The sequence below is a fragment of the Peromyscus maniculatus genome, chromosome 22 (assembly GCF_049852395.1).
Source record: "Peromyscus maniculatus bairdii isolate BWxNUB_F1_BW_parent chromosome 22, HU_Pman_BW_mat_3.1, whole genome shotgun sequence".
Taxonomy (NCBI): domain Eukaryota; kingdom Metazoa; phylum Chordata; class Mammalia; order Rodentia; family Cricetidae; genus Peromyscus; species Peromyscus maniculatus.
The window spans coordinates 41791543-41818430 of NC_134873.1; the positions used below are offsets into that span (position 1 = coordinate 41791543).

The 26888-nt window shown below is 49.1% G+C and overlaps 1 protein-coding gene across 3 annotated transcripts in view; it reads right to left on the bottom strand.

Annotated features, from left to right (window-relative positions):
- Positions 1-1207: 1207 nt before the first annotated feature.
- Galnt14 (polypeptide N-acetylgalactosaminyltransferase 14) overlaps positions 1208-26888 on the bottom strand; it is a 224422-nt gene continuing 198741 nt past the window's right edge. For all 3 annotated transcript variants that reach the window (XM_006990687.4, XM_042266768.2, XM_076559607.1), the window contains exons 10-15: positions 19937-20063; positions 17554-17646; positions 13498-13581; positions 12834-12978; positions 3156-3275; positions 1208-1802 (exon numbers count right to left, since the gene is read on the bottom strand). In XM_006990687.4, coding sequence (XP_006990749.1) covers positions 1644-1802; positions 3156-3275; positions 12834-12978; positions 13498-13581; positions 17554-17646; positions 19937-20063 — 728 coding nt within the window. In that variant the 3' untranslated portion in view covers positions 1208-1643. The remainder of the gene's footprint in view (positions 1803-3155; positions 3276-12833; positions 12979-13497; positions 13582-17553; positions 17647-19936; positions 20064-26888) is intronic.

Below are 26888 nucleotides of genomic sequence, written 5' to 3' on the forward strand. Positions count from 1 at the left end.
CAGCTCCTTCTCTAGCATCATGTCTCCCAGTACAACACCATGTCCCACCATGATGATAATGGACTAAACCTCTGAAACTGTAAGCCAGCCCAATTAAGAGTTGCCATAGTCATGGTGTCTCTTTACAGCAATAGAAACCCTGACTATGACAGCTACTCTAACCAATCCCAGAAGACACTAAAACATGGTTTTATTATAGTAGGAAGTTCCTATACTAAGGGCTACAGGCTATGAGTTTCTTCAAGGCCAGACATTCTATGACAGTGCTTTAAGCAAGCAGAAGCCTCAGAATTAGCCAAGGAGATTGAACTCCATATGAGATCTACCAAATCAGGATCTCCATAGGAATCTAGAGCCTTCTGGAGTCACCACCACTCAGCTGGTCCCATCATGGTAATGGAATAGAAAGCGGTAGGCCAAAAGAGTGAAGTGCCGTGTGTGTGTGTGTGTGTGTGTGTGTGTGTGTGTGTGTGTGTATTACATGTTTGTGAATGCAGGTTAGCATGTGCATGTGTGTACACATATAAGTGGAGATTAAAAGTCAATCTTGGATGTTTTTCCTCAGGTCCTATCCATCATGTTTTTTTCTTTTTTGAGACAGGGTCTCTCACTGGCCTGGAACTTGCCAAGTAGACTGGCTGGCTGGCTAACAAGAAATTTACCCAATTCTGCCCCTCTAGTTCCGGGATTACAAGTATGTGCCATACTCATCTTGTTTTTGTTTTTTTTTGTTTTGTTTTTTTTTTTTTTTTTTTTTTTTACATAAGTTTTGAGGTTGAAAGTCATGTTTTCAAGGCAAGCACTTTACAAAATAAGCCCATCTCCCAGCTCTGAAGTGTCTTAAAAATGATAGCAATTACTTGTTTTGTGTGTAGTACTATGATTCTATGAGTGTGGACCTGCATGCCCCTCCCCGCCTCTCTGTAGGTCAAAAGATAATTTGTAAGAGTCAGTTCTCTCCTTCCACCACGTGGGCCCGAGAGACCAAACTCCGGTCACCAGGCTTGATGGCAAAGCCCCTTTCCTCACTGAGCCATCTTGCTGGCCCCCTAAAGTGTCTTTTTAAGATCAGATAGCTGGTTGGCAGTAACCTAGGGTAAGGGCACAAGGTTCCCATCTTCTTCATCCATTCTGACACAAAGATGCCCCGCCCTGATTCAGTGGGGAGCTCAGCTTAGGTGCTAGCTAGCTGAAGCAGCAGCTGGAGTTATCAAAGGAAAACCTCCAATGTTAACTTTATTTGCTCTGAAAAACCATCATCTCCATTCTTCATCTCTCCATGCAGTCCTGGCGCGGCGACAAGGAAGCCTTTCTCTCTGGCCTCCATAAAGTGCCTTGTTTCATAAGAAAGGGCACAACAGATGCTTCCCGTTGGCTCTCCATCTCCAGGTCCCATTCGGAAGACCTGGCCAGGATGGACCTTTCCAATATTGCACACGTGTCGGGGTGTTGTTGGGCCCCTGCCGGTTCGCCACCTTTTCCTCCACCTTCCCTGAGGCAGTTGCTCCTGTCCTGGGGGCCTTTGCGCTACCTCCAGTCGAGGGCATCTGGTGCAGATGTGGGCTGTTCACAGCCTGGATTCCAGTTCACTTTGGTCCAGGGAAGCACCACCCCTGATCCACAGCTGGATCTGCCCGGGGTCCTCACGAGCTCACAATGTCCCAGTGCTGGCTCATGAGTGAGGACTCGCAAGGGTTGACCACGACCTCTTTGCCGTCCTCGGCGCTGTCACCGAACATGTCTGTGTCCAGGCAGAGGTGGGATGCTATGTGCTCAATGCGAGCGCCTGTCTTCGTCCATTGCTGAGGAGATAGAGGGGAGAGAACATGAGCTCATTTTTTTTTCTGACCAAGGCCATGGGTTCTATGGATAATATAAGTCACCCAGGCATTATCAGAAGGGATCACACCCCATGTGGTCTGCCAGAGATGTGATTTCATGGTCTCATGAAGGAAGAAATTATTCTGACAGGCAGTAGGGTTTTATTTTTTTTATTACATTTAAATTTGTATTTATTTACTTGTGTGTGTGTGTGTGTGTGTGTGTGTGTGTGTGTGTGTGTGTGTGTGTGCGTGCGCGCGCGCCAGAATACAACTTATCAGAGTTGCTTTTCTCTTTGCATGTATCTCCAGGGATTTAACTCAGATGGGCAGGCCTGGTACTGTTGCAAGTACCTTTACCCATGAGCCATCTCTCCAGTTCTAGTCTTTTAAAAATGAGTTCTAAAAAAAAAATGTTAAAAGTTAAATCAGTGTTTGCTAGGAAAACTCACCGGGAGGCAATAACTTTCCAGGCGACAGGGTAGGAAATGTGAACTGAGTTAGACATGGGGCAGACAGAAAAAAAACAAAACAAAACAAAACAAAAAGCCATGTTCCATGTCTTCCTTGAGGAGAAAGTTAGACAAAGAGAAGATGGGGCCCTTGAAGGTGACAGCAACAGACGTTTTCCAACTCTGTACCAGGAGCCCACAGAGAGGTGGGTCTCAGGCGGTTTCCCTTCACCACCTCGTACGTGGCAAGGATAGAGGGATGGACACATACCCCGACTAGACACTGAGCGCGGTACTTCGTAGAGACCACTACCAGGCTTGTTCCCCACACTTCCTTTGGGTTCTATCAGCCCCCATTTGGAGAAGAGGAAGAGGCGATCTCAGATAGATACAGTGATCCACTGTGTGCCGCACTCATACTTGGAACGGGCTCTTGAGCTGCAGTCCCTCATACCCGGGCAGGAAACTGAGCACATTCCAAGTCCACGCTGCTAGAGGGACAGTGTGCATCTAAGATACAACTCGCAAAGCACTGAGGGCAAAGCGTTGAGTTTGAACCTATGGCCCTGGCTCTCGTCTTAGAGTCCAGGTAGGTGACGGAGCAGGGACAGAAACATACAGGGTGGGCGGGCCTGGTAAGATTAGCTAACGTCTGCAGGCTTTCAGCTATTCACTGCTCAGTGGGACCAACGTAGCCTTTACTGCTGACCCCATTGAGGGAGTCCTATCCCTGACTCTGGAAGTTTTTCGTGCTCATTCACCCTTCCGCTTTCAACATGCCCTATCATCTCCTGACTGGAGAAGACGTAAACCCACCCCAGTCACAGTATGGAGGTTGACCACTCCCAACCCTACCCTACCCCAGGACCTGCGGATCACTCACCTGCCTTTCATCCCCATTCTTGCACAGAACAAGAACCACCGGGGCACCAGGGAACAGGGTGACAACAGATAGGCACAGCTCTTCCTGGATGATCTGCTGGGTGTATGTGAAAGCCCACACCTGAGGAGACCAAGGAGATTTACTCAGAAGTGGGGCAGCCACCATCAATAGGGGGGTACCACCATGCCTATGTGTGATGACCCATATGGCTGGATAAGAGTTTCCATGGATCCCAGGAAGTAATGATCATCAAGAAGGTCGCCTGGTAGAATGCGACTCAAAGGACAAAGGCTAGGAGTCTACACGGCCATGAACTCTCTGTCCCCACACCCCATGTTGGGTCCTGAGCCATGAACAAGCAGGTATATACTGGAAGTTGCAAAATAATTCTGACTCTGGGCAGCTGCCTCAACACCCTAGCTGATCCACACGATCCTCCAGCATCTGCTTGAAGATAATGTCTCCATGAGAGTTTGTTGCTGACATTTAACACTTCAAACAGCTACCCAACAGGCTTCTCTCTGCCCCAGATGTCTTTAGGATGTCTTCTCTTCTTTGGCAGGATACCAAGTCAGTGCCTTGAGAACATGAAAAGCTGTGATAAGAGGCAGATGGAAGGGTAAAAGGGAAGGAAACACTCAAGGGAGGCGATGGAGACGAGTCAGGCGGGAAAGAAGAAAGTTGTGCAAAGTAACATTACTTAAAAGTGTGCACAGTCTAACACACCAGTATAGCAAAGGGTTTGGCCCTTCCACCCCTGCGGGGGGCGAGGGGGGGGGGAGTAGAGAGACCAGATCAGCAAGAGATCTGGAGATCTGATGGAATAGGAAACAGGGGCGCTCTGTGCGGTCATTGCAAGACACCAAAGTGGCGGATTGCTTAGCCAGCACTTAACCGTTGCTTAAGGCCCTGGTGTAACTGCTGCCGAAACGACAAAGAGGTTTTTCTCTCGGGTTGTGAAAGAGGCAACAACTACCCTTTTCCTCCATCATGCAGTAAAGACGATTCACGATTAGTCTCCAATCGTGAGGTTTCAGAGGGGACTCCTGCCAAGGGCTGTATCTTCTCTCCACTACATCCCTGTGTGTGAAGTGGCCTTCCATCTTTGGACCAGGCCACTCATGAGCTCCTTCTTGGCCGCAGTCAATGGAGAGCAGACAGCTCGCAGCTGTAGGGACAAGTGTCCCTGGAGTGTTTCACCTGTATTCATACTCTCATTTCAATTCCCATATTAGGGATGACATCATTGTCTGGTCTGTCTTCTTCAGGCCCTGACCTCCTCGTGAGGGGCCATTCCTAACATCTTATGATGATGAGACAAGAGTATAAATACAGGACCATGCCTCATGAATGCCACACTAGGTCCTGAGACACATGTAGTGTTGGCTTCTAGTCTGCCTGCTCCCTTCTCTTCCCACCTCTAGCCTGTATATTTGGGCATAGGCATTCCCTAAATGGTCCCATTTGGGTCTAGATACGTGTATTGGTGACTTAATCCACTTGAGAGGCCAAGGCCAGGCATGAAGTCCACATGGGTCTTGAGACTGGTCTGGGGCATTGGACAGATGACTCTGGTGCCCTAGGCATCAGGAGTGTGATCTAGAATGATAATCTGCATTTGGGACTAAGAATATTTCTCCTTGAGGGAAGGATAAAGGCCCAAGGGCAGTGTCCAAGGGCAGAGCTACAGGGAGCCATTATTTGTGGACCCATAGGACCACTGGCCTGAAATCTATTAGATTTTTACCCTCCCCTGAAAATAAGGCTTAAATCCGTGATGGAAAAATGAGTTAGTCTCTTCTGTTATTGCTCTGTAGCCCACTGGGAAGCACAAATTAACATTTCAAAAATAAATCCTGTCATTATCATAAGATCACCGCAATATACATGGAGTTACATTGTTTCTGTTAAAAGCATTAAGGGATTAAACACAGGAACTTAAAAACACACCACAGTTTTTAAAAACACACCTTGCCAGTCTTTCCTTTTTAACACCCAGAAGTGGCATCTGAGACTTCACATTCAGAAATGCCTCTTGAGAAGGGGCACACCAGAGCACGCCTGGGCTGGGGTCTAAGAAAGTCACTTTAAGAGTCTGCAAGAGGGACCTGCGAACAGGAAGCCATCATAAAAGTCCTTATACAAGGAGGCTAGAGAACTGGCCCTGTGGTTAAGAGTAGTGCTTGCTGCACACGCGCACACACATACACATATACATATACACATACATACACACACACACTCCTTACACAAGTATACTTTCTGGGGTATTCCTGACATTTAGTCTCGCAGAGGAGGGCTGATCTCTGGCCCCATATGCAAGAAGAAAGAAGAGAAACGGGAAGCAGAGGTCAGGAGCAGATGGGTAGGAGGAACTAAAAGCAAAGGGTCCATGTCCCATTCTGTGTCCCTCACACTTCCCAGAGGAACAGGCAATGAATGGGTTTATTAAATGAATCCTGAATCAGAAATGTACCCTAAGAAGGCAGTCATTGAGGGGAGGGCTGGGGTTTAGCTGACTGGTAGCGTGTTTGCCTAGCAAGCAAGGGTTCAGCTCCCAGCTCTAGAAAACAAATAAATAAATGGAAAGGTAGCAGCAAGAATACTCAGCCAGATCTGTCCTCCATTAAGGATTGTAGGGCCCTCTATGGATAGCTCCATTCAGAGCCTGGCGGAAGTGCTGTTCATGATGGATGTCCCTCTCCACCCCCAGGGAAGGTAAGCCAAGGACCCATCTAGGGGCTGATGTGAATGGCTTTGGCTCTCTATGGGGATGGGCTGAGGGGAGAGGTTCTCCCGTGGTCCTTGGATTCCTTTGCCAGTCTGTTAGAGCGGGGAAGCTGTACTCAGAGGACATGCCGTGGCTGGAACACAGTGTCTGACAGCAAGAACAGTAGCCTTCTCTCTCAGGAACATGTCCCGGGGCTGCAGCTGGGAAACCTGGGAATGCAAAGGGATCACAGTGGTACCTGGCTGGGGACTTACTGTTTTGAGCTGGATGGAAAATTAGGGAGGAAAGATTTTCTTAAGGTGCTACAAGAACTTAGAGAAGGAAGGGCGAGGGTGATGCTGGCCAGAGGTGCGGATCTTGAAATGACCCAGGGCCCCATTCTCTGACAAACAGGAAAACGTCAGCCTAGAGCAAAGGGACTTTGCTCTACACCTCATTGAAGAAATATCTGGTAAGTATCTGGAGACATTTCTGGATTATTAAGACCATCCCAGATGCATGAACTGGCTTTCTGGAGCCCATTCCCTGTGGTGGGGTACCTTGTTCAGCTCTGATGCAGCGGGGAGGGGCTAGGTCCTGCCTCAACTTGGTAGGCCAGACTTTGTTGACTACCCAAGGGAGGCCTTACCCCCTCTGAGGAGTGGATGGGCGGTGAGATGGAGGGGGGGGTGAGGAGGTGGAAAAAGGAGATGGAGGGGGAACTGGAGATGGTATGTAAAATGAACAAGAAATTTTTTAAAATAAAAATAAAAAATAGTGAAAAGAAGACTAGGTTCTACAGGCATTTAGTGAGGTGGGCAGGACAATGCTAAATATCCTATAAGACACAGAACAGTCCCCACAACAAAGATTGATCTAGTCTTAAGGACAGACATGCTGAAGCTATCATGAGATAGTCTGCAGGCCAACACCTAAATTCTAAGGTATCGTTCATATACACCCTGGTTAGTGTACAGGGGCCTAGCTCACCCAAGCTGTCAGGTGGGGGTGATAACAGCACACAGCCCATCTGAAGGGCTATTTAAGGAGTAAACAAGATCATGCCTGCTGAGCACATAGACCAGATCCTGGCCCTGGCTTTGTGTACTAGCTCCAAGAGTGGTGTGTCCATCCTCATGCGAAGGAATGTTGGGTGAGGAGTCACAAACCAATCCTCGTAGAAACATGAGGTGACTGGGTCATTAGTAAGCAGGAGCCAATGTCCTTTACTGATGGTCGTTGAGTTCCGTGTTTCTAAATGTCTTCTGTGAAGTGAATATTGAACACCGGAGAAAACAGAGTGGGCATGAGACAGGATTGCTGGTCTTGCTGAAGTTGGAGCCTTTCAAGAGCTTGGCTGGTTCGAGCCCCTCCACGTTCAGGTTGACTTAGGCACCGTGTCATGGAAGTGAGGTTCAAAGCAGCCGATGGTTACCCTGACCCAAGTCAGGAGCAGCTGCTGGACTCACCCTGCATAGGAGCTCTCCTCAGATGAGATGGGACCCAAATAGAGGACATCAGGGCCACCAGATGTTCTCTGTAGACCACACTGGCAAGCCTATCAGGCCATGAAAATGCCCTTGAAGGGTTCCTTTCAGACAGATGCCTGTAACAAATGAATCAGATCCAGCAACACCTCTATTTCAGTACAAGATCTCTAAGGGACCAGTTGTGGAGGGCAGCATTGGGTGTTACAAAGGCACAAAAGGCTGGCAGGCCTTGTTGGGCTCACTCTCTTCCTTGGCTGCACAGGCGAAGACTTTACCTCCACCTTAGAGATGGCTCCCAGCCCGCAGGCAGCAGGGTGAGCCAGCAGATTCCTAGATGTACATTTCTCTTGACTGGGATCTTCACTCGACTCATGCTTGAGGCTGTTCCTTTGCTCCCATCCTGTCTTCTCCTACATTGCTGGAAACACTTGTATGTGGGAGTAAAGCCCCATAACCACTTTGGTTGTATCACAGGGTTGGGCTCTGGGGTAACTGCCCACTGGCTTAATAACTTTGTAAACTCTTGGCGAATTGCTTCTGCAGCCTCGTGTACAGTATGAAGAGACTACCAGTCCCTCTGGTAAGAGGGCCACTATATAGAATATATGGCTAATACGTGCATATTCAGAATAGTGATCTCCATTTAGCAAAGGTTTGGTTACTGTTTCTGATGGTGACACCAGTGACTCAGAGTGAGACAAGAGAGATATGCTCCTTTGGAAACCGTCCCAGAGAACTGGCTGTCACGGCGCTTTTGAGGGGCCATTCCCAGGCTGTGGTGAGGAACTCTGAGGAAGAGGGGGCAGGAGGCAATGGGCTGGCAGCTTGTTCCACTGCAGACTCGAGATCTCTACCCTGGAGGTGTCCGTGTGCCTGCTGATCTGAGGAGCACTTTCAATCACATCCACCCTTGGGGTTCCCAGCTGCTGCCTTCTGCTCCATAAATTGGGAGCCTCAACCACTGGCTGGGCAGGGGGAGAATACAGTGCAAACTATCTTATGTTTCCCTCACTTTAATTTGGAATACAAACTAGAGTGGAGCATGTGTCTTCTTCCTACCTTTCATGGATATTTTTTTTTTCCCAGAGATTTCAGTGAAGCTAAGATGAAAAGTATTAGCCTAGAGACTTCCGGGGTTTCACAGGTTTTTTGAATGCATGATGTATGCCTCTTGCATTACCCCAGGACACCAGTTTGCCAGTATCTTTGAAACATTTGAATTCAGCATTTTTCTTCAAAGGATGATGCCAAGCCAGCAAGCAGAAAGGTGAGGCAGGGTGTGGGATGGATGGGCTGGTATGGATGGAGGACAATAATTAGAACTACCGGGCCGCCTTTAATCCCAGCACTTGGGAGGCAGAGGCAGGTGGATTTCTGTGAGCTTGAGGCCAGCCTGGTCTACAGAGCGAGATCCAGGATGGGCACCAAAACTACACAGAGAAACCCTGTCTCGAAAAACCAAAAAACCAAAAAAAAAAAAAAAAAAAAAAAAAAAAAAAAAAAGAACTACTGGATTAACTAGTTAAATAGCCTTCATGCTGGGCATGTAGCATGGTTAGAGAACCGTAAGACTCTGGGGTTTGATCTCCAGCCCTGCCAACAAAAACAAACCAAACTAAATCAAGGGAGTATTGTTGCAGGCATGAGGACATCCCAGTACCTGGGTTTTACCTGCCTGGCAAATGAATGTCAGCTAGAGACAGAACTTGGACCTCCTTGTCCCATTCTCCATAATTCAGGGTCCTAGAACACCCACCCAGTGGCTCCAACCTGATCTCAGGGTCTGTCTTGATCCAATGCCTGGGTTTGTCCTCTCAGGGTAGGATGAGTCTCTGATTATACACACACACACACACTAGGCTTTCAATATAATACTTGAATATGAAAGCTTAGAGTTCATCATGTAGGACAGAGCCAGAAGTGGGAAGAAACTGGAGCCAGGCAAATGCAGTAAGCCAGTATAACATGTGTCTCTGGGGTATGGTGTGGTGTTTGTGGAACATAGACACCCCCCCCCGCCCAGTCACGCTCTTGCCCAAACTCTCATAAATGTTAGGGAGGATACTGTTCTCTACTGACTCCAGACCTTCTTACGGAGGAATGACTTTTGCTTCTGAATTTGTCACTTGAAATTGTCTATAACGAAGACCCTCTTGCCAGCTTTCTCCTGTCAAGATGGAGCTGGTTAACCGTTTTAATATTTATAACCTTGAAGAGGAAGGTCACACACAGGTGTCTTCTCCCATGACTACACATCTAATAAAGCTCTGGAACCATGACTTGGCTGTAAAAAGCACCAGAGAGAACTGCTGGATAGGCTTAGTGTGGTGGGGGGGAGGTCACCACTAGTGTGTAACCCCAGTTAACCTCTGGGAGCTGTGGTGGCATCAGCTGTGAAGTAGTGGGTAGGGGTAATACCTACTTCATCTGGTTCTTGTATCACCCCCTTGCTATGGATGCACAGTGACTGAAGAGGTGGGCTCAGGAAGAGACGCTGAAGGAGTCCAAGGGTAGAGATCCACCCTCTTGACAGGCCAAGTCCAGAAAGGTAGTGAAGAAGAAGATAAGAAGGGGCAGAACTGTGCTGGGGGGGGAAGGAACCCCACTGGTGCCTGTGGTTTGCAGACAGAGATGAAGGATGGTAAGGTAATGATGGAGATGTATGAGGGAGGAAGAGGATCCCAGTAAGAAGAGAAAAGATCACAAGTCGGTCCTGCAAAGATATATAACAGGTGCATATGTGTTCATTTCACAGAGATGCTGTTAGCTGAAATAGCTATGTGGATTTCCTTCTGAGTACCTGAAGGTGAAGCCCAATCCTGCTGCTGGGCTGTGCGCCCTTGGAGAAGGGGGCTGTGTCTAATTCTGAATGAGCCCACTTTGTCTCCCCCGCAGGTAATATGGTACTCCAGTTTGTGGAGGTTAACAGTAATCGAGCATCTGAAAGTCACGCAAACCAGCCATTATCACAAAGCAAAGCAGAGTGACAGCCTACCACTGCCTCAAGGAGAGAGCACTGTGTACCTACATGGCCTTTCCTCAGTGGCCCCAAGTGCCTGCCATGGTGTGCCTTCCCCCTACCTCAGGAAGGTCATCTGAAAGGGCAGCTGGGATGGGCCATTCTCCTCCAGGTAAAGATGACCCTGCTACCTCTCCTAGGACTGGGTATTAAAGGACCCTCTCTCAGGCCCAGAGAGTTGGTGTCTTTCCCTCCTACCTCCTTATGCAACCAAAGTTGGCAAGTCCCAGAAAGGCTCTGCTCAGCTGGAGATAGACCAAGCAAATCTTGTCCCAGGGAAGGGGCCAGACAACATTCTGACTGTTGGAATTCCCATGAGTAACACCCACACTCAGACTCACAGAGAGATGTGTCACCTACGCGCGATGCTTTACAAAGTGCCACTTGAGCCAATTATGTCACAGTCCTCCGGGGCAGCCACACCTAAAGTAAAATCGACACCCCCATTTCCTGTCCTTTCTAGTCTAATCGAACTCCCACACCACCCCCTCTACCCTGTTTGGAGCAGAGGTTGCTGCTGGCAAAGTCATTTCAAGCCAGAGCCAGGTCTGAGAGTGTAGATGCTTGTGAACAAGAGAGAGCCACCGAAGGCTGTGCTGAGGTTGGGATGCTGGTTTAGAGAGCACACACCAAGTGGGGATGAGGGATGGGGCAGGAGGACCAACTAGATAGAGGCTGTGGCGGTAATCTAACACAGAGAGTCTCAATGGGGATATTTTAAAAGAATTACCTAGTTCCCAAAGTCAGTGGAGCTGGTCTTGGGGAAATGGAGAGCTAGCAGGAATACGTGAGGGTGGGGTATGAGAAGAGGTTTTTTCTGTTTTTTTTTTTTTCCCCTGGGGAGAACACAGTGGGCTGCAGACACAGGGGACTATGGGAGGGAGAAGGGTCAAAACACTAGTGAGAATTGGAACCATGGCACCAGGGCAAAGGGTGACACATGCAGAGAACTGTGCATTGCCAGGCAACCGGGGTGCTCAGGGCCATCCGTAGAGTTTAAACCACAGAGGAGTTTGACTCCCTCAGTCACACGGTGTTTGAGCCACTGTCCAGGTGGGAGTCCTTAACTGTGAACCTTCTGTTCCCAGAGCCCTCTAGTGGGACCTCATAGAGGTCTCACTAATGAGGACAAAACTCAACTTCCTCAGGAACCTACTTCCTCCGGAAGACAGACAGTAACCGAGGTCCTGCTTCTCTCCAATCCCAACATCTACTTGCCCTCACCTTACCTTGTGACCTCAGTTTCCCTAAAACCCATCCTTATACTCCTGCCAGGTCACAGTATATGCTGTGTTTCCTGGCTCACCCTCCCTTCCCTCCCTGACCTTGTCTGTTTCTACTACCTACCGTTCCCAAACAGAAGCCCGGTTTTCAAGTCCTCTGGGACAGCTTTGCAATGCTCATACAACGCTTGGATGCCACCTCTCTGTTTCTATAGTATCAGTGACAAAGGCTCGGGGACAGAAATTAGATTAGAGTGGCTGCTTACACATTTCCTCCCGCAGCCCGGCCTTGCCCTTGTGCATCTTGAGAGTTAACAACGTCCGCTGAGTGAATAAATGATGCATGAAGGCACAGAATTTGTGAATCAATAAACAGGAGATGGTCAAAGCTGGAAATACAGGTAATAGCTCCAAGAGTTCATAGAGGGGGCAAAAAAGAGGGGACTGAGAACCTCAGTAAACACCCCCAAAGGTCGGGAGAGGAGCGAGGCAAGAACTTGGACAGGAGGAGCAGGCGGCAGAGATCCTGCGGATTCACAAGGCAGAGAGGGGAGTCAGGCAATGGCTGTGCTTGGCCAGGGGCTATGGAGGTTGAGACAGGTGGCGAATTTGCCAGTGACCTGGAAAACAGCAGGTCTAGCTTCAGAAGGGGGAATACTGGCAGAACACGGTACTTGGACAGGGTGTGCTCTGTTCGCAAATCTAGTAAGGAACAAGGAAAGCCTCCTTGGAAAGAGCCCCAAACAATCCACAGACACAGGGGAAGCAGGAGGGTGCCCAGGGATAGAGCCATGGGTGGTTTAGCCAAAGCTGATAGGATAGCCTGGAAGACAGCTGAGAGACTCCCCCTTTGGGGCCTCTGGTCTCAACGACTGGCAGCAGGCTTATCTTCCTCTTTGCACGTCACATGTGCAGAGTTAGGTCGTGTGGCTTTCCCTGCCTGGCCCAGCCCCATGTCTACTGCCTGTAGGTAGGAGACAGCTGCCCGTCTCTTTGGGGTTCCCGTGAAATGACCGGACCGTTTCCTAAGGGCAGATGCCATTTGGGAACCATCTTCCAAAGGAATTCCATGTATTTGTTAACCAAGTGGAAAAAAAGCCAGAGGCCAAGCAAGAAGGGTCCTTCTGCTCCTCCATTCTGGACCCCTGGTGTCATGCCAAAGCAGGGACCAAGGCTAACCTGGGCATCTCTACTCTGCATGGCATGGAGAGCTATGACCACAGAGAGTTACTATACCTGTGACTTTGCTTCTTCTCCTTGGACCTTGGTGCAGGGGCTTAGCCTGAGGTGTGGAGTCTCGTGGTTTTTCTGCTTTTGGGACTCTAGGCACTTGTGCCTCTGCCGGATATTGCCCTTCTGGATGGAGGAGTCTGGGGGGACCCTGTAGGAAGCCACGAGGACAGATGAGAATACAATGGCTTTTTGTTTTTGTTGCTTGTTTGTTTGTTTTTTGTTTTGACATTAGTGGCTGCTAACTGCTAGACAGATTGCAGGTGTGTTTTGAGAGGGCAGAGCCATCTCCCCTAAAGCTGTCACGAAGGTTGGCACTGCTCAGAGGCGGGAAGGATGCTGTTAGTGTGCTGCAGAAGAGACCCTCAGAAGCCACACAGCAGATTGATCTCTAGGATGGAGTCTATGTCACCCATCCTAGGCTCTGAGCATAGCCCAGGGTACCACCCCCATCAATGGAGAGATTCTGCTACCAGCTAAGCCCAGTCTCTTAGGCTACTAAGTTCAATGCAATTCTCTGGCTTTAGGATAAGCAGGACTGATGGGTCTGCTCAGTCTTCCAAAGACTTAAAGACTCTCCTCCCATCAGCCATGGGTCATGTCTCTCCCAGTCCAAGCCGGACAAGGGCCTCTTTTTGCAGCTAGCTATGGTTCCAGCCAATTGGTGTACCTGAGTTCTGGGTAGACATTCTCCAGGTACCACTTGAAGGTCTGGCAGTGCAGATTCTTCCTCAGGTTCAGCCTGTTCTCAATGCTGGGATGATGAGGGTGGAGGGTGGGACGTGGAGACAAAACACAGCGGTCAGACGCAGTAACCTACAACAGTTCCCCACCACCACCAGTGACATCTTCTGCAGCCACACATCTCTAGAGGATACTGAGGAAATGAACCAAGTAGAGATTTCTCTAGTTCCAGACAGACCTATGAAAGCACCTAGCTTGGTCGCTTGCTGATGTAGAAACGACACCAAGGACTTGCGCTTTTCTTTGAAAAATGGAATTGTGGGTATTTTCCCATCTCCATTAAAAGCCAAGCTACAAGAACACTGAGGGTATTGTGAATAATTCACTGCTGGGACTCTGGGGCTACTCTTACAGTCCCTCTGTGGTTGGAATACCCTTCCCCATGGCCCCAGGCTCAGAGCATCCTCTTCTCTGGATGGTGTTGGGGGTCTCATCACATAGTTAGTTGTTCATCAGGTAGTCACTGAGCATCTCCACATGACAGGCACTGCACTCAGTGTGGGACATGACCGCTTGAGAATAGTAGTACAAGATAGTGATTCATGGACCACAGTCGACGTGGCCCTGAAGACAGGGCATAAAGACACCTTGGAGGTACCCTCTTGCTTGATGGGTCCATGGTACTCAAGAAAACAGTGGCTACTGATGCTGGTATGTAGAAGGAAGCATAACCATCTAGAGAAGCCAAAGGGTGGATGAGGCAGGGGTCCTGCTCTAGGTGGCCTTAAAAGAGAATGGGGGGAAGTGAGTCCACGGAGATCCACGTGAAGCACTGCTGAAGGGTGTCGACTCTATCTCAAGGGCACTGGGATGAACTTTGGTGGGCCCTGAGCAGAGTATGACAGGGAGCTGCTTTAGGAAAATCTTACCACTCCTTCTGGAATGGGCCAGTTGGGGCAGAAGCGGGGCCAGAGGACAGGTAGAAGGTGACTGCACAATCCCAGTGCCATTGCACTCCCTTTAGTGAAGTGGGTGGGAACGGACATGGTCGATCCTCTACTTCTTTTCACCTCCACCCCACCTGAGCTCTAGTCAACCCTTGTCCTCTATGGGTAGTCAATAGAGGTGGCCTTGCCTCTTGCCCCGCCCCCTTCCTCCCACCCCTTTTTCTTTCCAAGACTTCCCCCAAACTGCTTTTCCTCCTCTTCCTCCCAACCTCCCTCCTTCTTGTGCTGAGACTCAAACCCGGGGCCTCATGCACACTAGCCAACTGCTCTACCATTGAGCTTCACCCCCCCCCCCCAGCCTCAAAACTTCCTAAAGCTCATAGCACACTTCCTCGCCAGACCTCTCAGCTCCTCCGGGACAAAGACGGCATGCTTTTAGCATGCCTGAGGCTCTGTGTTCAGAAAGAGCCTGGCTTCTCTGGGTTTGAATGAAGCAGCAGTCTCAGGACATGATGATAACTCAGACAAGTCATGGAAGGGGAGCCAGGGTGATATCCAGACGTGTGACTTGGCACATATGGTGTAAGGAAAACTATTTGTGGGGTTGGATGGAGAATATGGGATGAGGAACAGATTCAGGAACAAACTTAATGAGTTTAGCTTAGGACTTGTTCCATTGGAGGTGTCTGGGAGACATGCAGGGAGAAGTGGCCATTTGATACTTGGGCCTAAGAAGCTACAGCCCAGAGGAAGGGTTACAGTTAGAAACAGAGCTGTGAATAGATGTGGCAATATCACCCAGAGAACGTCTGGTAAAAAGAAGACTTAGGACAGAACCTCAGAGAAAGACCAGCTAGCCAGGGGTGGGAAGAAGAAACTAAGCATGGAGTTAGGATGGAAGATGTAGGATCCAGGAACAACAGAAGAGAAGACTGGAAATCTACAAGCCGGGGGCACTGCCAGAAGGGAGGGGGTTGGGCTAAGCCTAGTGGGAACAGCCACAGGGCCTGGGGGAGGCAGCATAAGTGGGTGGCTACATCATGATGCTCGGCCCTGGGCAGGCAGAAGACAGGCGCAGAGGTGATGAGCGGTGCTGCCTTAAAGTAGGCTCGATGGCGTATTATCTTTCACCTCCTCCCTTGTGAGTCAAGAAGTAGATGCAAACATGGAAGGGAATGATACAGGAGAGGTTGTGATAAACTGAGGCTGTCAAGAGAGGAGTTGCCTGGACACGGGCATGTGCCCCCGCCTGCAATGCTGGACACTCTACAAATTTGAAAGTCAAGAAAACCAGTCCTCTGGAGAATGAGCTCAGGCAGCAGGAGCTCTGAGGCGCCACAGGTTAATTCCACCGTCAGGTTAGTTTGGGAACCGCTCTGTGGAAACTTCTTCCTCAAATTAGGATCCTCCGCCAGCAGCACAGCATCACGTGGGAGCTTATTAGAAACACAGACCTCAGGAATCAGATTCCATGTTTTAACACGCTCCCTGGGAGATCTGTGTGCTCATTAAAGTTTGAGGGGGCCCTGCACCAGCCAGCCGGCTGGAGATGAATGCAGACTGTGGGAATATGATAAATGTTGATTTATGAATGAATGCAGGCATGAATGGTGCATCCAGAGGAGGGCTGGCTTACTGATACGGGAAGCACACCTGTCCGCAGAGGCAAAAGAGAGCGAGAAGGATGGTACTGTTGTGGCTAGGCTAATGGGTCGATTTGTCTTGGGAAATCAATATTGTCTATTTCATCCATAAAATAGATGTCATCCGTGCAAGAGGAAGGAGGCAGTGGCCTCGGGGGTGGAAGGGAGCGAAGAAGGGTTCATAAAAACAGTGGGGTTGAGCTGGTTAGGAAAGACCAGGGCCAGGAGAGGTCATGTGACTTTGCTGACACCATGGCCATGAAGTAGCATCAGTGGGAACATCTGAAATTCCCTAGGACTGCCTAGCAGCCTGTGCATAGGGGAAGAAGAGATAGATATAAAAGCACTGTGTGTGTGTGTGTGTGTGTGTGTGTGTGTGTGTGTGTGTGTGTCTGTATCTGTGTGTAGGGGAAGGTGTTACTAGGTGGACAACAGCAGAGATTGGAGGACCAAACTTTCCGAGGTCTGTCTTTAAGAGTGGAAGGAATCCACGTGCAGAGGGAAGTGGATGAAGAAGTGAGGTCGATGAGACGTGGTCAGTGGACCCACAGTTGTGACGCGGACAAGATGCGATGCCTCAGGAGAGGTGGGTGGGGTGAGCAGACTGGAGGGTGGGCCTCGACCGTGATGTCAGAGGTGCAAATCACTTTGCCTGGCTCCCATCTAATGCTCTGGTGCAGGGATGAACTCAACCTGAGAGGTTTAGGCTTCAAAAGGCCATCTGCTCATCAGTGACCTTATTGAATGAGTGAGTGGAGCCAGCAGGATGAAATGTCATGGTTGCCCCGCCCGCTCCCCAGGGAACACAAATGATACCTAAGGGGAACTGCGGTTTCTTCCTGACTTCAGCCAGCTTGCGGCTGGGGAGTGCAAGGTCACATGGTTTGGGAATCAGTGTGTTGTAAACCTTCAGGAGCGACCTGTGCTCTCCTCTGCAAAAAACCTCAGTCTCCTTACCGTCAAACAGGGCTAGGTAACTGCCTCTCTCAGAGCTTAGGGAAGATTAAAGAGACTCTGCATGGAGTGTTACCTAGAGTTTAATAAACATTCCTTCTTCCCCGCTCATCCTCGCCCACGAAGCTTGACTATTGCTAAAGAAGATATGTGAGCATACATTCCCCCTCCACAGAAGGAGTGGAGCTTAAGCTTGGAGGAACAAAGATGTAGAGGAAGGAATTCCAACTGGAGGGACCAGTGACCCATGCTACCTTTCTGCAAACAACTCTTCATCTACCACGCAGTTCCCTCTATTGGAGTGGTCATCTAGGCACAGAGTCACAGGAGAGCTGGCAAAAGCCCTGCACCCCCAGAACAGGGTAGAGCACAGAGGGATCTGAAATCAGAGTGGCCACTGCTCTAGACCTGGAGGAGGCTTCAGAGACAGCTAAAGTGATGGACCATGAGCTGAGGTCCTTCTCGCTTCTCTGCCCTCCTCAGCCAGTGTACACTTACTTCCCAAAGGGTCTCTCCAGGGCGAAAGGCCGGGCTGCATAGTAGTACTGTTTGTATTCATCCATCCACACTTCAGCTGTCCGCTTGGTGTTCCTAGGGAGAGAAAGGAGTCTCAAGAGGGGGCTCGTCTGGCAATTATCCGTGGACACGCCCAATTAAAATACACACAGGAGGGCAAAGTTGGCAGCAGCCACCAGGACAGAGGTGTTCACATCACTGTTTCTAGAACACGGAACAGAATCAAGGGTGCCCTATCTCCAAAGGCAAAGTCCCAAGATGCAGGACTTTGGTAGTACCAACAACCTTCCCCAAAAGGTACAGATGGGGGCAGGGAATCACACCAGACGCTGAACTTTGGTGACTCTCAAAGAAGCAGAAAAGGGTCAGGAGTAGTGGGGTGTATCCATTTGCTGAGGACAAAGGTAAGGTTTGTGAGAACCAGCTAAACTCTGGGTCTGCTTGGTTAGTGAGCTCTTGCTCCGAGGTCCTCCATTTTCCCACAGGGGACATGTTGAGGTCTCAGCACCCCAAGAGTAAGGTCAGTGCACACACAGCCCAAGCAATGATCACATGCAAGGAATTAGCAATCAGACCATCTCTTTCAGCACTTTGCCAGTAGGCTAGGCTTTTCATCAGACATCTGCTTGTGTCCGACCCGAAAGGTAACCACAGAAGAAGGACAGGCAGAGGAAGAGGGAATGATTGTCATCATTCAACAGTCAGGGGGTCCCAGGAAGATCCCTGAAGGATCAGAAAATAATGAGGGCTGGTGGTCTGGGCAGCTGACACACTGAGGAGACAGTGAACTTGGGTCTAACTAAAACCTAGCTTGCTCCTCCAGGTTCTTAGGTCTACTTGAGAACACAGACATTTGATAGAGGAGCATGGCAAACCCTTCTGAGCTGGGATCGGAAAGGAGACATAAGCACAGGCAACTGCATTTGGGGGCACTGGAAGGAGTTAAGATCACCTGGCTAGCCCCTGCAAGTGGCTTCACTACCTGCAAACTAGAAGCTGCTTTACAAACACTGTGCCTCTTTTCTATAACCAGAATGGCCCACCTCTGGCCTGTAAGGAGGCTTACTGGCCAAAGCCCATTCTCAAATAGGATAAACATCTGAAGTTCCAGGGTCCTGCTTCCCAGGCCAGCCCCCATCCAGTGGTCTCTGGCTCCTGCGCAGCCACGCCACCTGGCTACCTTTATAGTCACAAAACCTGAAATGAAAGGTGGCTCAGCCTTGGTTTCCCTGATGCTCCCTAGCCTGCTGCCTTCCCCCCTCCTCATCCCCTCCTTCCCCACCATGCTTTGCAAGATGCAGAATTTGAACACGGCTCAAACCCATGCCTCCCAAGCCGGGTGTGTCAGGATATGATATACACCTATTCACATGTGCGACAAGTCCTGAACGAACACCATTAGTAAATAAGTCAAAATCAAAGGATGTGAAGCCCCTTCCCCAACATGAATAGACCAAACAGCAGGAAAAAAAAAAAGAAAGAAGGGATTAGGTAGATGAGTGAAGTAACTGGATGTCAAGAGACAAGAGGACCAAAGGAAGGGCTGAAAGTTGGAGAAAAATATTTTTAAGACAACCAGGGGCTAGAGAGACCAGCTCAGCAGTTAAGTGGGCACTGCTCCTTTGAGGACTCAAATTTGATTGGTTCTTAGCAACCACATTAGGTGGTGTACAACTGCTTGTAACTTCGGCTCTCTTCTGGCCACTAAAAGCAGCTGAATTCACAAGTGCACAGTCCCCCCCGCCCCCATATACATATAGTTCTTTTTAAATCCTAAGGAAAAAGACAGGTGTGAATATTTTAACAAGAGAAAACTAACGAGGAGAAAAATTGAGAAGGAGATGTATGAAGGAAAGAGAGAGGGAGAGACAGGCAAGGGGTCACTGACTTCTGTATCTATGTGGGGTGTTGATGGAGGTGAGAAGCCCTGCAGCTGGGTTATCAGGAACGCCCCTCCGGATTCTTCTAGTCTCCCAAGAGGTCCTGGAGCAGGCACAATGCTCTATGTACTCTCTGGCTTCCCATTTCTTGCTTCGTCCCAGGAATCATTCCCTGAGTGACCCAGTTGTTTCCCTTCCCCAATACCTATAGGCAAAGCCCTGCAGAATGGATCTAACCAGGCGCTTTAATTGCTGAGGTTCCAGGGAATGAGGTGGGCATGGGTGGGCTTGGTGGGGCTTCTCAAGTCTTGGCGATACCCTAAGCAAGTCTTGGCTCTAATGCAGAGTCCATGTTGCAGACCTGCAACTCATGTCTCATCCAGGGAACTCAGACCACGCTGCAGAGCTCAGACTCTGTTGCAAACCCTTGGCCTCCATTGCCTTGCTATACTGTCCATACACACTGGGCCAGGGCATGCACTTACTTTATGTATGTGTTGGCGTTTCCATCAGGGAAAACATATGGATGCTTTTTCCTGAAGACGTGCCCCACCCGGCTGCAGGGGATGATCTCCAGGCTGCCTCCACACATCCACACTCGGAAGGAGATTTCTGAAAGACATTCACATTTCTCCTATTACTTGCCAATCTTTCAATACTGGATTTGAAGTACCGGGTCTAGGGCTGGAACTGTTCAACAGACAGCATGGAGATGGGGGGGGGGGACCCCAGTGGGATGTTTTGGGAGATAATAAAAGACTTGCTTTGGGGTGTGATACAGGGACAAAGCTTCCAGTGTGGAAAATCAGTCACACTCACCCTCTATGGTCACAAATGGCCAGAACAAAGATGGAGGACAAGACTGGCAAGGCAGCTCAGCCACCAAAAGTACTTGCTACCAAGCCTGAAGACCTGAGTTAAGTCTACAGAACCAACATGACGGAAGCAAAGAATGGATTCCCACATGTTGTCTTCTGACCTGTACAGGAACACTGTGGCACACAATACAATGCACCCTCCCAGTGAAATAAATGGAGGAGGGGGAGGGAGGGAGGGGGGAGGAAGGGATTCATTTGAGAATAAAAAAATACTATTCTAAGTTAGGGACCAGATATCTGTTGGGAGTAGACTCAGGATGAGGTAGAAAACACCACATCAAAGACGCAGCAGAAGGCACCTGGACTGTACCAAGTCTGCCATTCTCCCACTGGGTAAATATGAGCCAACTGAGTCTAGGTCAGGAAGACAGGGTCTGAGCAATAATCAGAGCTACAGAGGATGCTCCCCTGGGCAGGGTTTCACACACACACATCTACCTCTTTCTGTTTGCTGCTGAGTGGTGGTGGATGGGAGGGAGTTAGAGAAGGCTGTGGCTGGTGTGATTTTCTGTTGGAGCTACTCAGAGCAGGCTCCAGGCCAGATTTTTGCCCCGACTTCAGCCCCAGGGGATCGGGGAGATGGTAGTAGCAGCAGTAGGAAACAGCAGGGGAATACTTTATCACTGCCATTGTTTGAAACTGCCTGTGTGTGGTGGCCGCTGAAAAGCATCTTAAGACAGTTGTATAGCTACTTTAAAATTCTCTGTACACAATGCACCCCTTACTGAGTCTACCCAAACTCCCCCGCCCACCCCACACCCTACTGGGCACATCAGTGGTAGAAGGGGGAGAAAGAGCAATTTCTAATGTGTGGGGCTTCCTGCCTGGCCCATGCCTCTGCGCTGAAGTTCAAGTGTGGGGACAGGCTCGGTAAGGGGAAAAAAAAATACCCAAGACTGGCTGGCCCTGTGATGCAGTACTAGTCCAGGGACAGAGAATATGGATGTAGGTATCCCAGGGCCTTTTCATCATGTATGAGCGAGCGTGCCTCCAGCAGTGTGGGTCTCACCTTTCAGCCTCTCCAGGTTACCTCACATGTCCTCTCTGTTCTGCTTTTCTCCTGACTCCTGCAGTGTCTCCAGCCTACCAGCTCTCAGAGCAGGCACCTAGCCTGGGATTCCCCCTCCCCCTTCCCGGCTCTCACGTGTTCTCTGCAACCTTTCTTGCCCCCTTCTGCCTCCTCCTAAAACAAAGGCTCCCGTGTGGCAGGCAGGACTTCCTTTACACCAAGCCTTCCCTGACATTTCAGTGCCTGCCTCTCCCAGGCAGGCTGCACCCAGAAAAAAAACAGAGAGAAGACACGGTAAGAACTTGGCTTTGTCTTCCAAGTCTGTGGTGACCTATTAGATGCATCCTTGGGAAAGAGGGCTTCAGCTTGCCGAGGCTAGATCTTGATCTCTTTGTGAGTTAAACCAAGACCATCAAAATCCTCCACAGAACTGCTGCCAGCATCGGATGAAAGAGACTTCTGAGAATGACTGTGAACTGAGTACTATCAGGCAGGCTCTGCGGCGTCGATTGTGAGACACCCTTGGGAAGGCAGTCTCTTGAAAACTCAGACACTAATGGCATCGCCCACCTGGGTGTGCGTCTTCCCAGGCCACTTCCTGCTTCTTCCTCATTCTGCCAACACTACAGGAGACCCTGGAGCTAATTAACTTAATACCCGAGATTTTTGTGTCTCCTCAAAGGTCCCAGATAGAGCGAATTGGCATTCGGCCAGGTCACTGTCTGAGCGTGGTGTTTGTGAGCCACTCAGGAAGGTCTGACTCGGAACCCACATCTTGATCAGACACTACAACAGGGATCTCAGAGGTCAGATGTGGAATCCCGTCCATTCCATGTGTGACCGAGTCTTCTCTTTGGCGTGTACTCTTATGAACTCTTCTCCAGGTACCCCCAAGAAGGGTCTGCTCCACTTTCTGAAAAGGAAATCCCGACAAAGCCCCAGCACATGAGTTGATGGCCTGCCTGGCTTACTAGATATAAGCTACATACTTTGTGCCAGCTTTTCTCTAAACAGATGCATGCGTTTCGGCTAGTGTCTTCTTTTCCATGTATTCAAATGAGACATATGTCCCACCATATTTGAAAAGCAGATTCTTGCAACCTCAATTTCATTCTCCCTACCCTATAAGCTACCTTTTCCCGTGCAGTCCCCCTGCCCAGCCTTTCCTTTCAGAGTCGACTAACACCTGCTGTGGTAGTTGGAATGTGATTGGCTTCCATAATCTCAGTGGCACCATTAGGAGGTGTGGCTTTGTTGGAGTGGGTATGGCCTTGTTAGAGGAAGTGTGTGCCTTCAGGATACAGTGCTCAACTTCAGGGATCGCTGACACTTCATGAGAGATGCACGAGCCACCTTGCTCCCTCTTCTACCTCTCTCTCATCATCCCGTAGTCCCTGTCTTCCTTCCTCCTCCTCTTCTAAGCCCATCTTCCCCCATTTCAATTTCCCATGTGTGGTGTTAGTGCCAAATCTCTAACTATCACAGCTCTTCAGACCTTAGCCATGGAAGACAATGGTCCCTTCTGGTACTTCTGAGGCCAGGCAGTTTCTTATCCATCTTCATAATGATCCCACTCAGTGCTTATTGATGATCTTATTTTCTAATGCGGCCCTGCTAGGGCAACTGTCAGCAGGACGCTAGGAACTGATAGACTTTTCCCAACTCCAAGTTGTTATCTGGACAGCCAGCCCTCTTCCTCGGAGCTGAGCACTTGCTACCGGCCAGTCCACTGGCAGATACAGATTCGGACTTCAAGGCACCCAAAAAGTAGGACAAGCAGCAAACACATAATCAGCCATCCCATTTCGGCCTCATCAAGTCACACATCCAACCCTACCAAACTTAGGTCTCCTTCAGGCCAGCTGCTCCATCCAGAGGAGTCTTGGCCTGGGATGAGTTAGGTTTCTTAAATCTCAAGTCCAGATGGCTGTAAATGGAATTTTGGGAGGCATGTGACCTGCCATGGGTCCCTGTATTGCGCTTGAGTCAAGAGGCCATCCAAGGGGTACAGTGTGGAGTTTTCAGGTTGGTGTAATAACTTCTAAGCACTACTCCGTGGAATCCTTAAAATCCAGGATGCACAAAGAGCCTGACTTTATCTGTATCATGACTTCAGAAGGATAAGCAACCTCTCATGCTCACATAACCAGGTCTGCTTGGTTGACAGGTTTATGAAAGCCTTCAGGAAAGTCTGCTGATCCTGTGCAAGCCCACAGGGGGCTTGGACAAATGCCTGGACCACAGAGGCTGAGGTGTGAAGCTTTGCTTTCCAGGTTTGCACTCGCACATTGCTATCATGTCTTCAGTGAGGTTGGAAGGAGCCAGAGTCTTCGTATGAAGAGCCTGCAGGGGTTCATGTTCAGTCAGCCCCTGCATCATCTCCCTGGTGATGGATGTCACACAGACCCAGATCTACTCTGCATTCCAGGCAGGGAGATGTATAATTACTCCATCCTCACTGGGGGTACTGTGATGGGATCTTATTTCTTTTAACTTCAGATTAATATTTGAGAGCAAATTGTCCTCATGCCCTGCATTCCTTTCTCTTGTCTTCCAGCTCCTCATCAACCCATCAACTATTTTTACCATAGAACCCTCACCTTTCATTAGAATCAACACCCATCTAATGAGCCTGTAAGTGGTGGGTAGGAATTCAGGGGACACCGAGTAGCCCTTTTCCCAGGAAGCACACCATCCCTGGTCAAAGTTCTGGCTTCATTTTGTAGTCTGATTTCTAACAAAGTCAAAGGGTATCAATTCTCACAAGAATAGCTATATCCATTGGTTCTGTTTATTTTTCATTCATTTATTTAGTGTGTGGTGGGTGTGGGTGGGGGGGTCTGCACATGTGTACATATGCCACAAAATATATACGGCCATCAGAGAAAAAGTTCTGGTTCTCTTTTTTTCACCATGTGCTTTCTGGGGATTGAATTTGGGTCCTCAGTCTCTGGGACAAGTGCTTTACCCACAGAGCCATCTTGTTGGTTCCTTGGTCCTTGTTATAAATAGAGCATCGTATTGTGATGTGTGAGATCACATTAGCCATTCTACTTCTTTTCAAGCTTAAACCTGTTGAGGACAAAGGGAATATGGAAGACAGTGGTGGGCAGAAGAGACATTCACCTGGCTGCTGTCATTCATTAATCTGCCCTTACTTATGTGACAGGTAATTCAGTAATTTTAATTTCTCAGCTTTTACTGGACCAAGAAGTGAGCTCTGTGCTAAGGCCTGTATGTGTTCCTCCCCAAGTTCATGGTTTAATCTCCAAAGCTTAATCTCTAAAGCAAATCAGTTGAAAACCTAAGATCTCCGAGGGATCATGAGGGATCGGCTCTGGTAAATGGATTAACGCTGTTGTCTGGGGAATGAGTTTGTTATCACAGGAAGCTATTTCTATAAAAGGATGAGTTTGCCTTCCATACTCCTGCTGCCCATAGTATGTTCTCTTGCTTTAATATTTTGCCAGGGGATGATCAGGCAAGCAAACCTACTCCAGACGCAGACCCCTCAATCTTGAACTTCCTACTCTCTAAGATAGTAAGAAATAAATCTGTTCTTTATAAGCCACCCAGCATGCTATTCTTCAATAGCAGCATAAAATCAAGTAAGCCATTGCCATTGTCTTTCAATGAATGCTCTGATTTGACTAGAGGCCATCTTATAGATAGCTTTGGATCTGTGAGCCAAACTGCATTCTGTCTCACATCTGGGACACTGAGACTGTACCCAGGCCTCTGCTGCTGGTCAAGTATTAACTACATACATGTCCATGGTAGTCACCCATGGCCATGTGACTACAAACCCCCTTTAACTTTCTAGACTCTGGTGGCAAATAAGCAACCAGTGTCCCGACTTCACAGAATGTGGGACATTTAGGAGCAGCAACAAAAGGTGGCCTGTGGAGAATTACAGTGGGTGTCACAAATGAAGATGCCGCCTTCCTAACTGGAGAAAGGTGGTGTCTCCTCAAATGTGGGGGTTCCTCCTCATTGAGGCCATTTCCCTAACAAAGCAACAGCGTGGGCACTGACATATCTCAGTAGGGTCAGACAGCCCTCCTTTATTGGACGTTGGTCACATGCATCCTGAAGGCCAGGCAGCCAACCCTGTGGAGCAGAGACTGGGCTGTCTTCAGGAAGCCCCAGGAGAGGCAGATGTGATGAGTTTCTTGTGCCACTTTTAACAATTCACTCCAGACTTAGAGGGCTTGGGAGGGGCCTCTACTCAGTATCTTAGGGGGCTGAAGGTGTCAGCAGGATAGTGTCCCTTCATGGGGGCTCTGAAGGAGAATTTGCTATGACGCTCATCCAGCTGTTTTCTGGAGTTCCTTAGGGCTACAGGACGTAGGTGTGCCCTCCTCCTTGCTGGCCAATGGCCCAGAATTCCTTTCAGTTATTTCCAGTTGTCTCTTCCATCTTCAAACTAACAGCTGCTGATGTCCCTTTGGAGCATGGCATCTGGCTTATGCTATCTCTCTGCTGCCTAAGAAAGCTCTCTGATTTCAGAGATTCTGTGATATTAGATTGAACACATTAGTAAAATCCCCTAACTTCAGGTCATTGATTAGTGACCTCATCGCATTACCTAAACATCTTGTGTCACATCCTAACAGGGTTCAGGTATTTGGGGGGGGCTGGGGTAGATATCTTTGGGGGGGGGTGCTGCTCACCCTACCTAAGAGATCACTGTTTCTACCTTCAAGCCCTAGACACAGGCTCAGTGAGCTGAAGTAACTGTCTCAAGGGTACTTACTGATAACTATGGGCTTCAAACTTACTCCTGGCTGATCTCATGGTCTGGGTGCTTCCTGTACCACACACACATCCCCTGAGCTTGGAATAGCCTGGCATCCTGGTCTCCATTCTGAGGATGGTGGGTGGTGGCACGTCTCTTTCGGGCTCTACCTCATCTCTCTTTTCAGCACTGCCCTTGGTGCCTGCTGTGCTTTGGAAACCCCCCATGCTAAATTCAGGGATCCTATATTCTCCCCGCATATGTGCCAGAGCTTCCTGTTTTTGGAGATACGAACCCCCAGCCCCCAACCCGCTGCACAGACACTTTGTGACTAGCAACAGATTCCTTTTTCCCTCTAGAGACCAAAAGCTAAAAGTGAGATGTCGCTCAGCTCAGAGTAAGTAGATATATTACATGTATCCTGTGTTATGTAAATTGGAGTTTAAGTATCCAATTTTAATGCAAATCAACCTCTGAGGGGAAAAAAAAATCTAAAAGCTACATTTCCCTAAAGCCTGCTCATATCCTAAACTGTGGATATAATTATCAAAAGTGCTCAGCTCATTTTAGAAACACTTGGTGGAAATGAAGTGCCAGGGTCAGCAGGTGGGGAGGTTAACCAAGACACAGCGTGGCTTTTGCAAGGCCCTGCAGCCCATCCGTCTGCAGCCACTTCTAAAGTGGAGAAGGGGCTGGGTGTGGGTAGGATCGGGTTCAGTCACAGTCACCCTGGCCAAAGAGCGCACGGAAGTTTGGAGCTGTGAACCCAAGTCCACATTAACGTAGGCAAACATACCTAGAGCACACAGAGA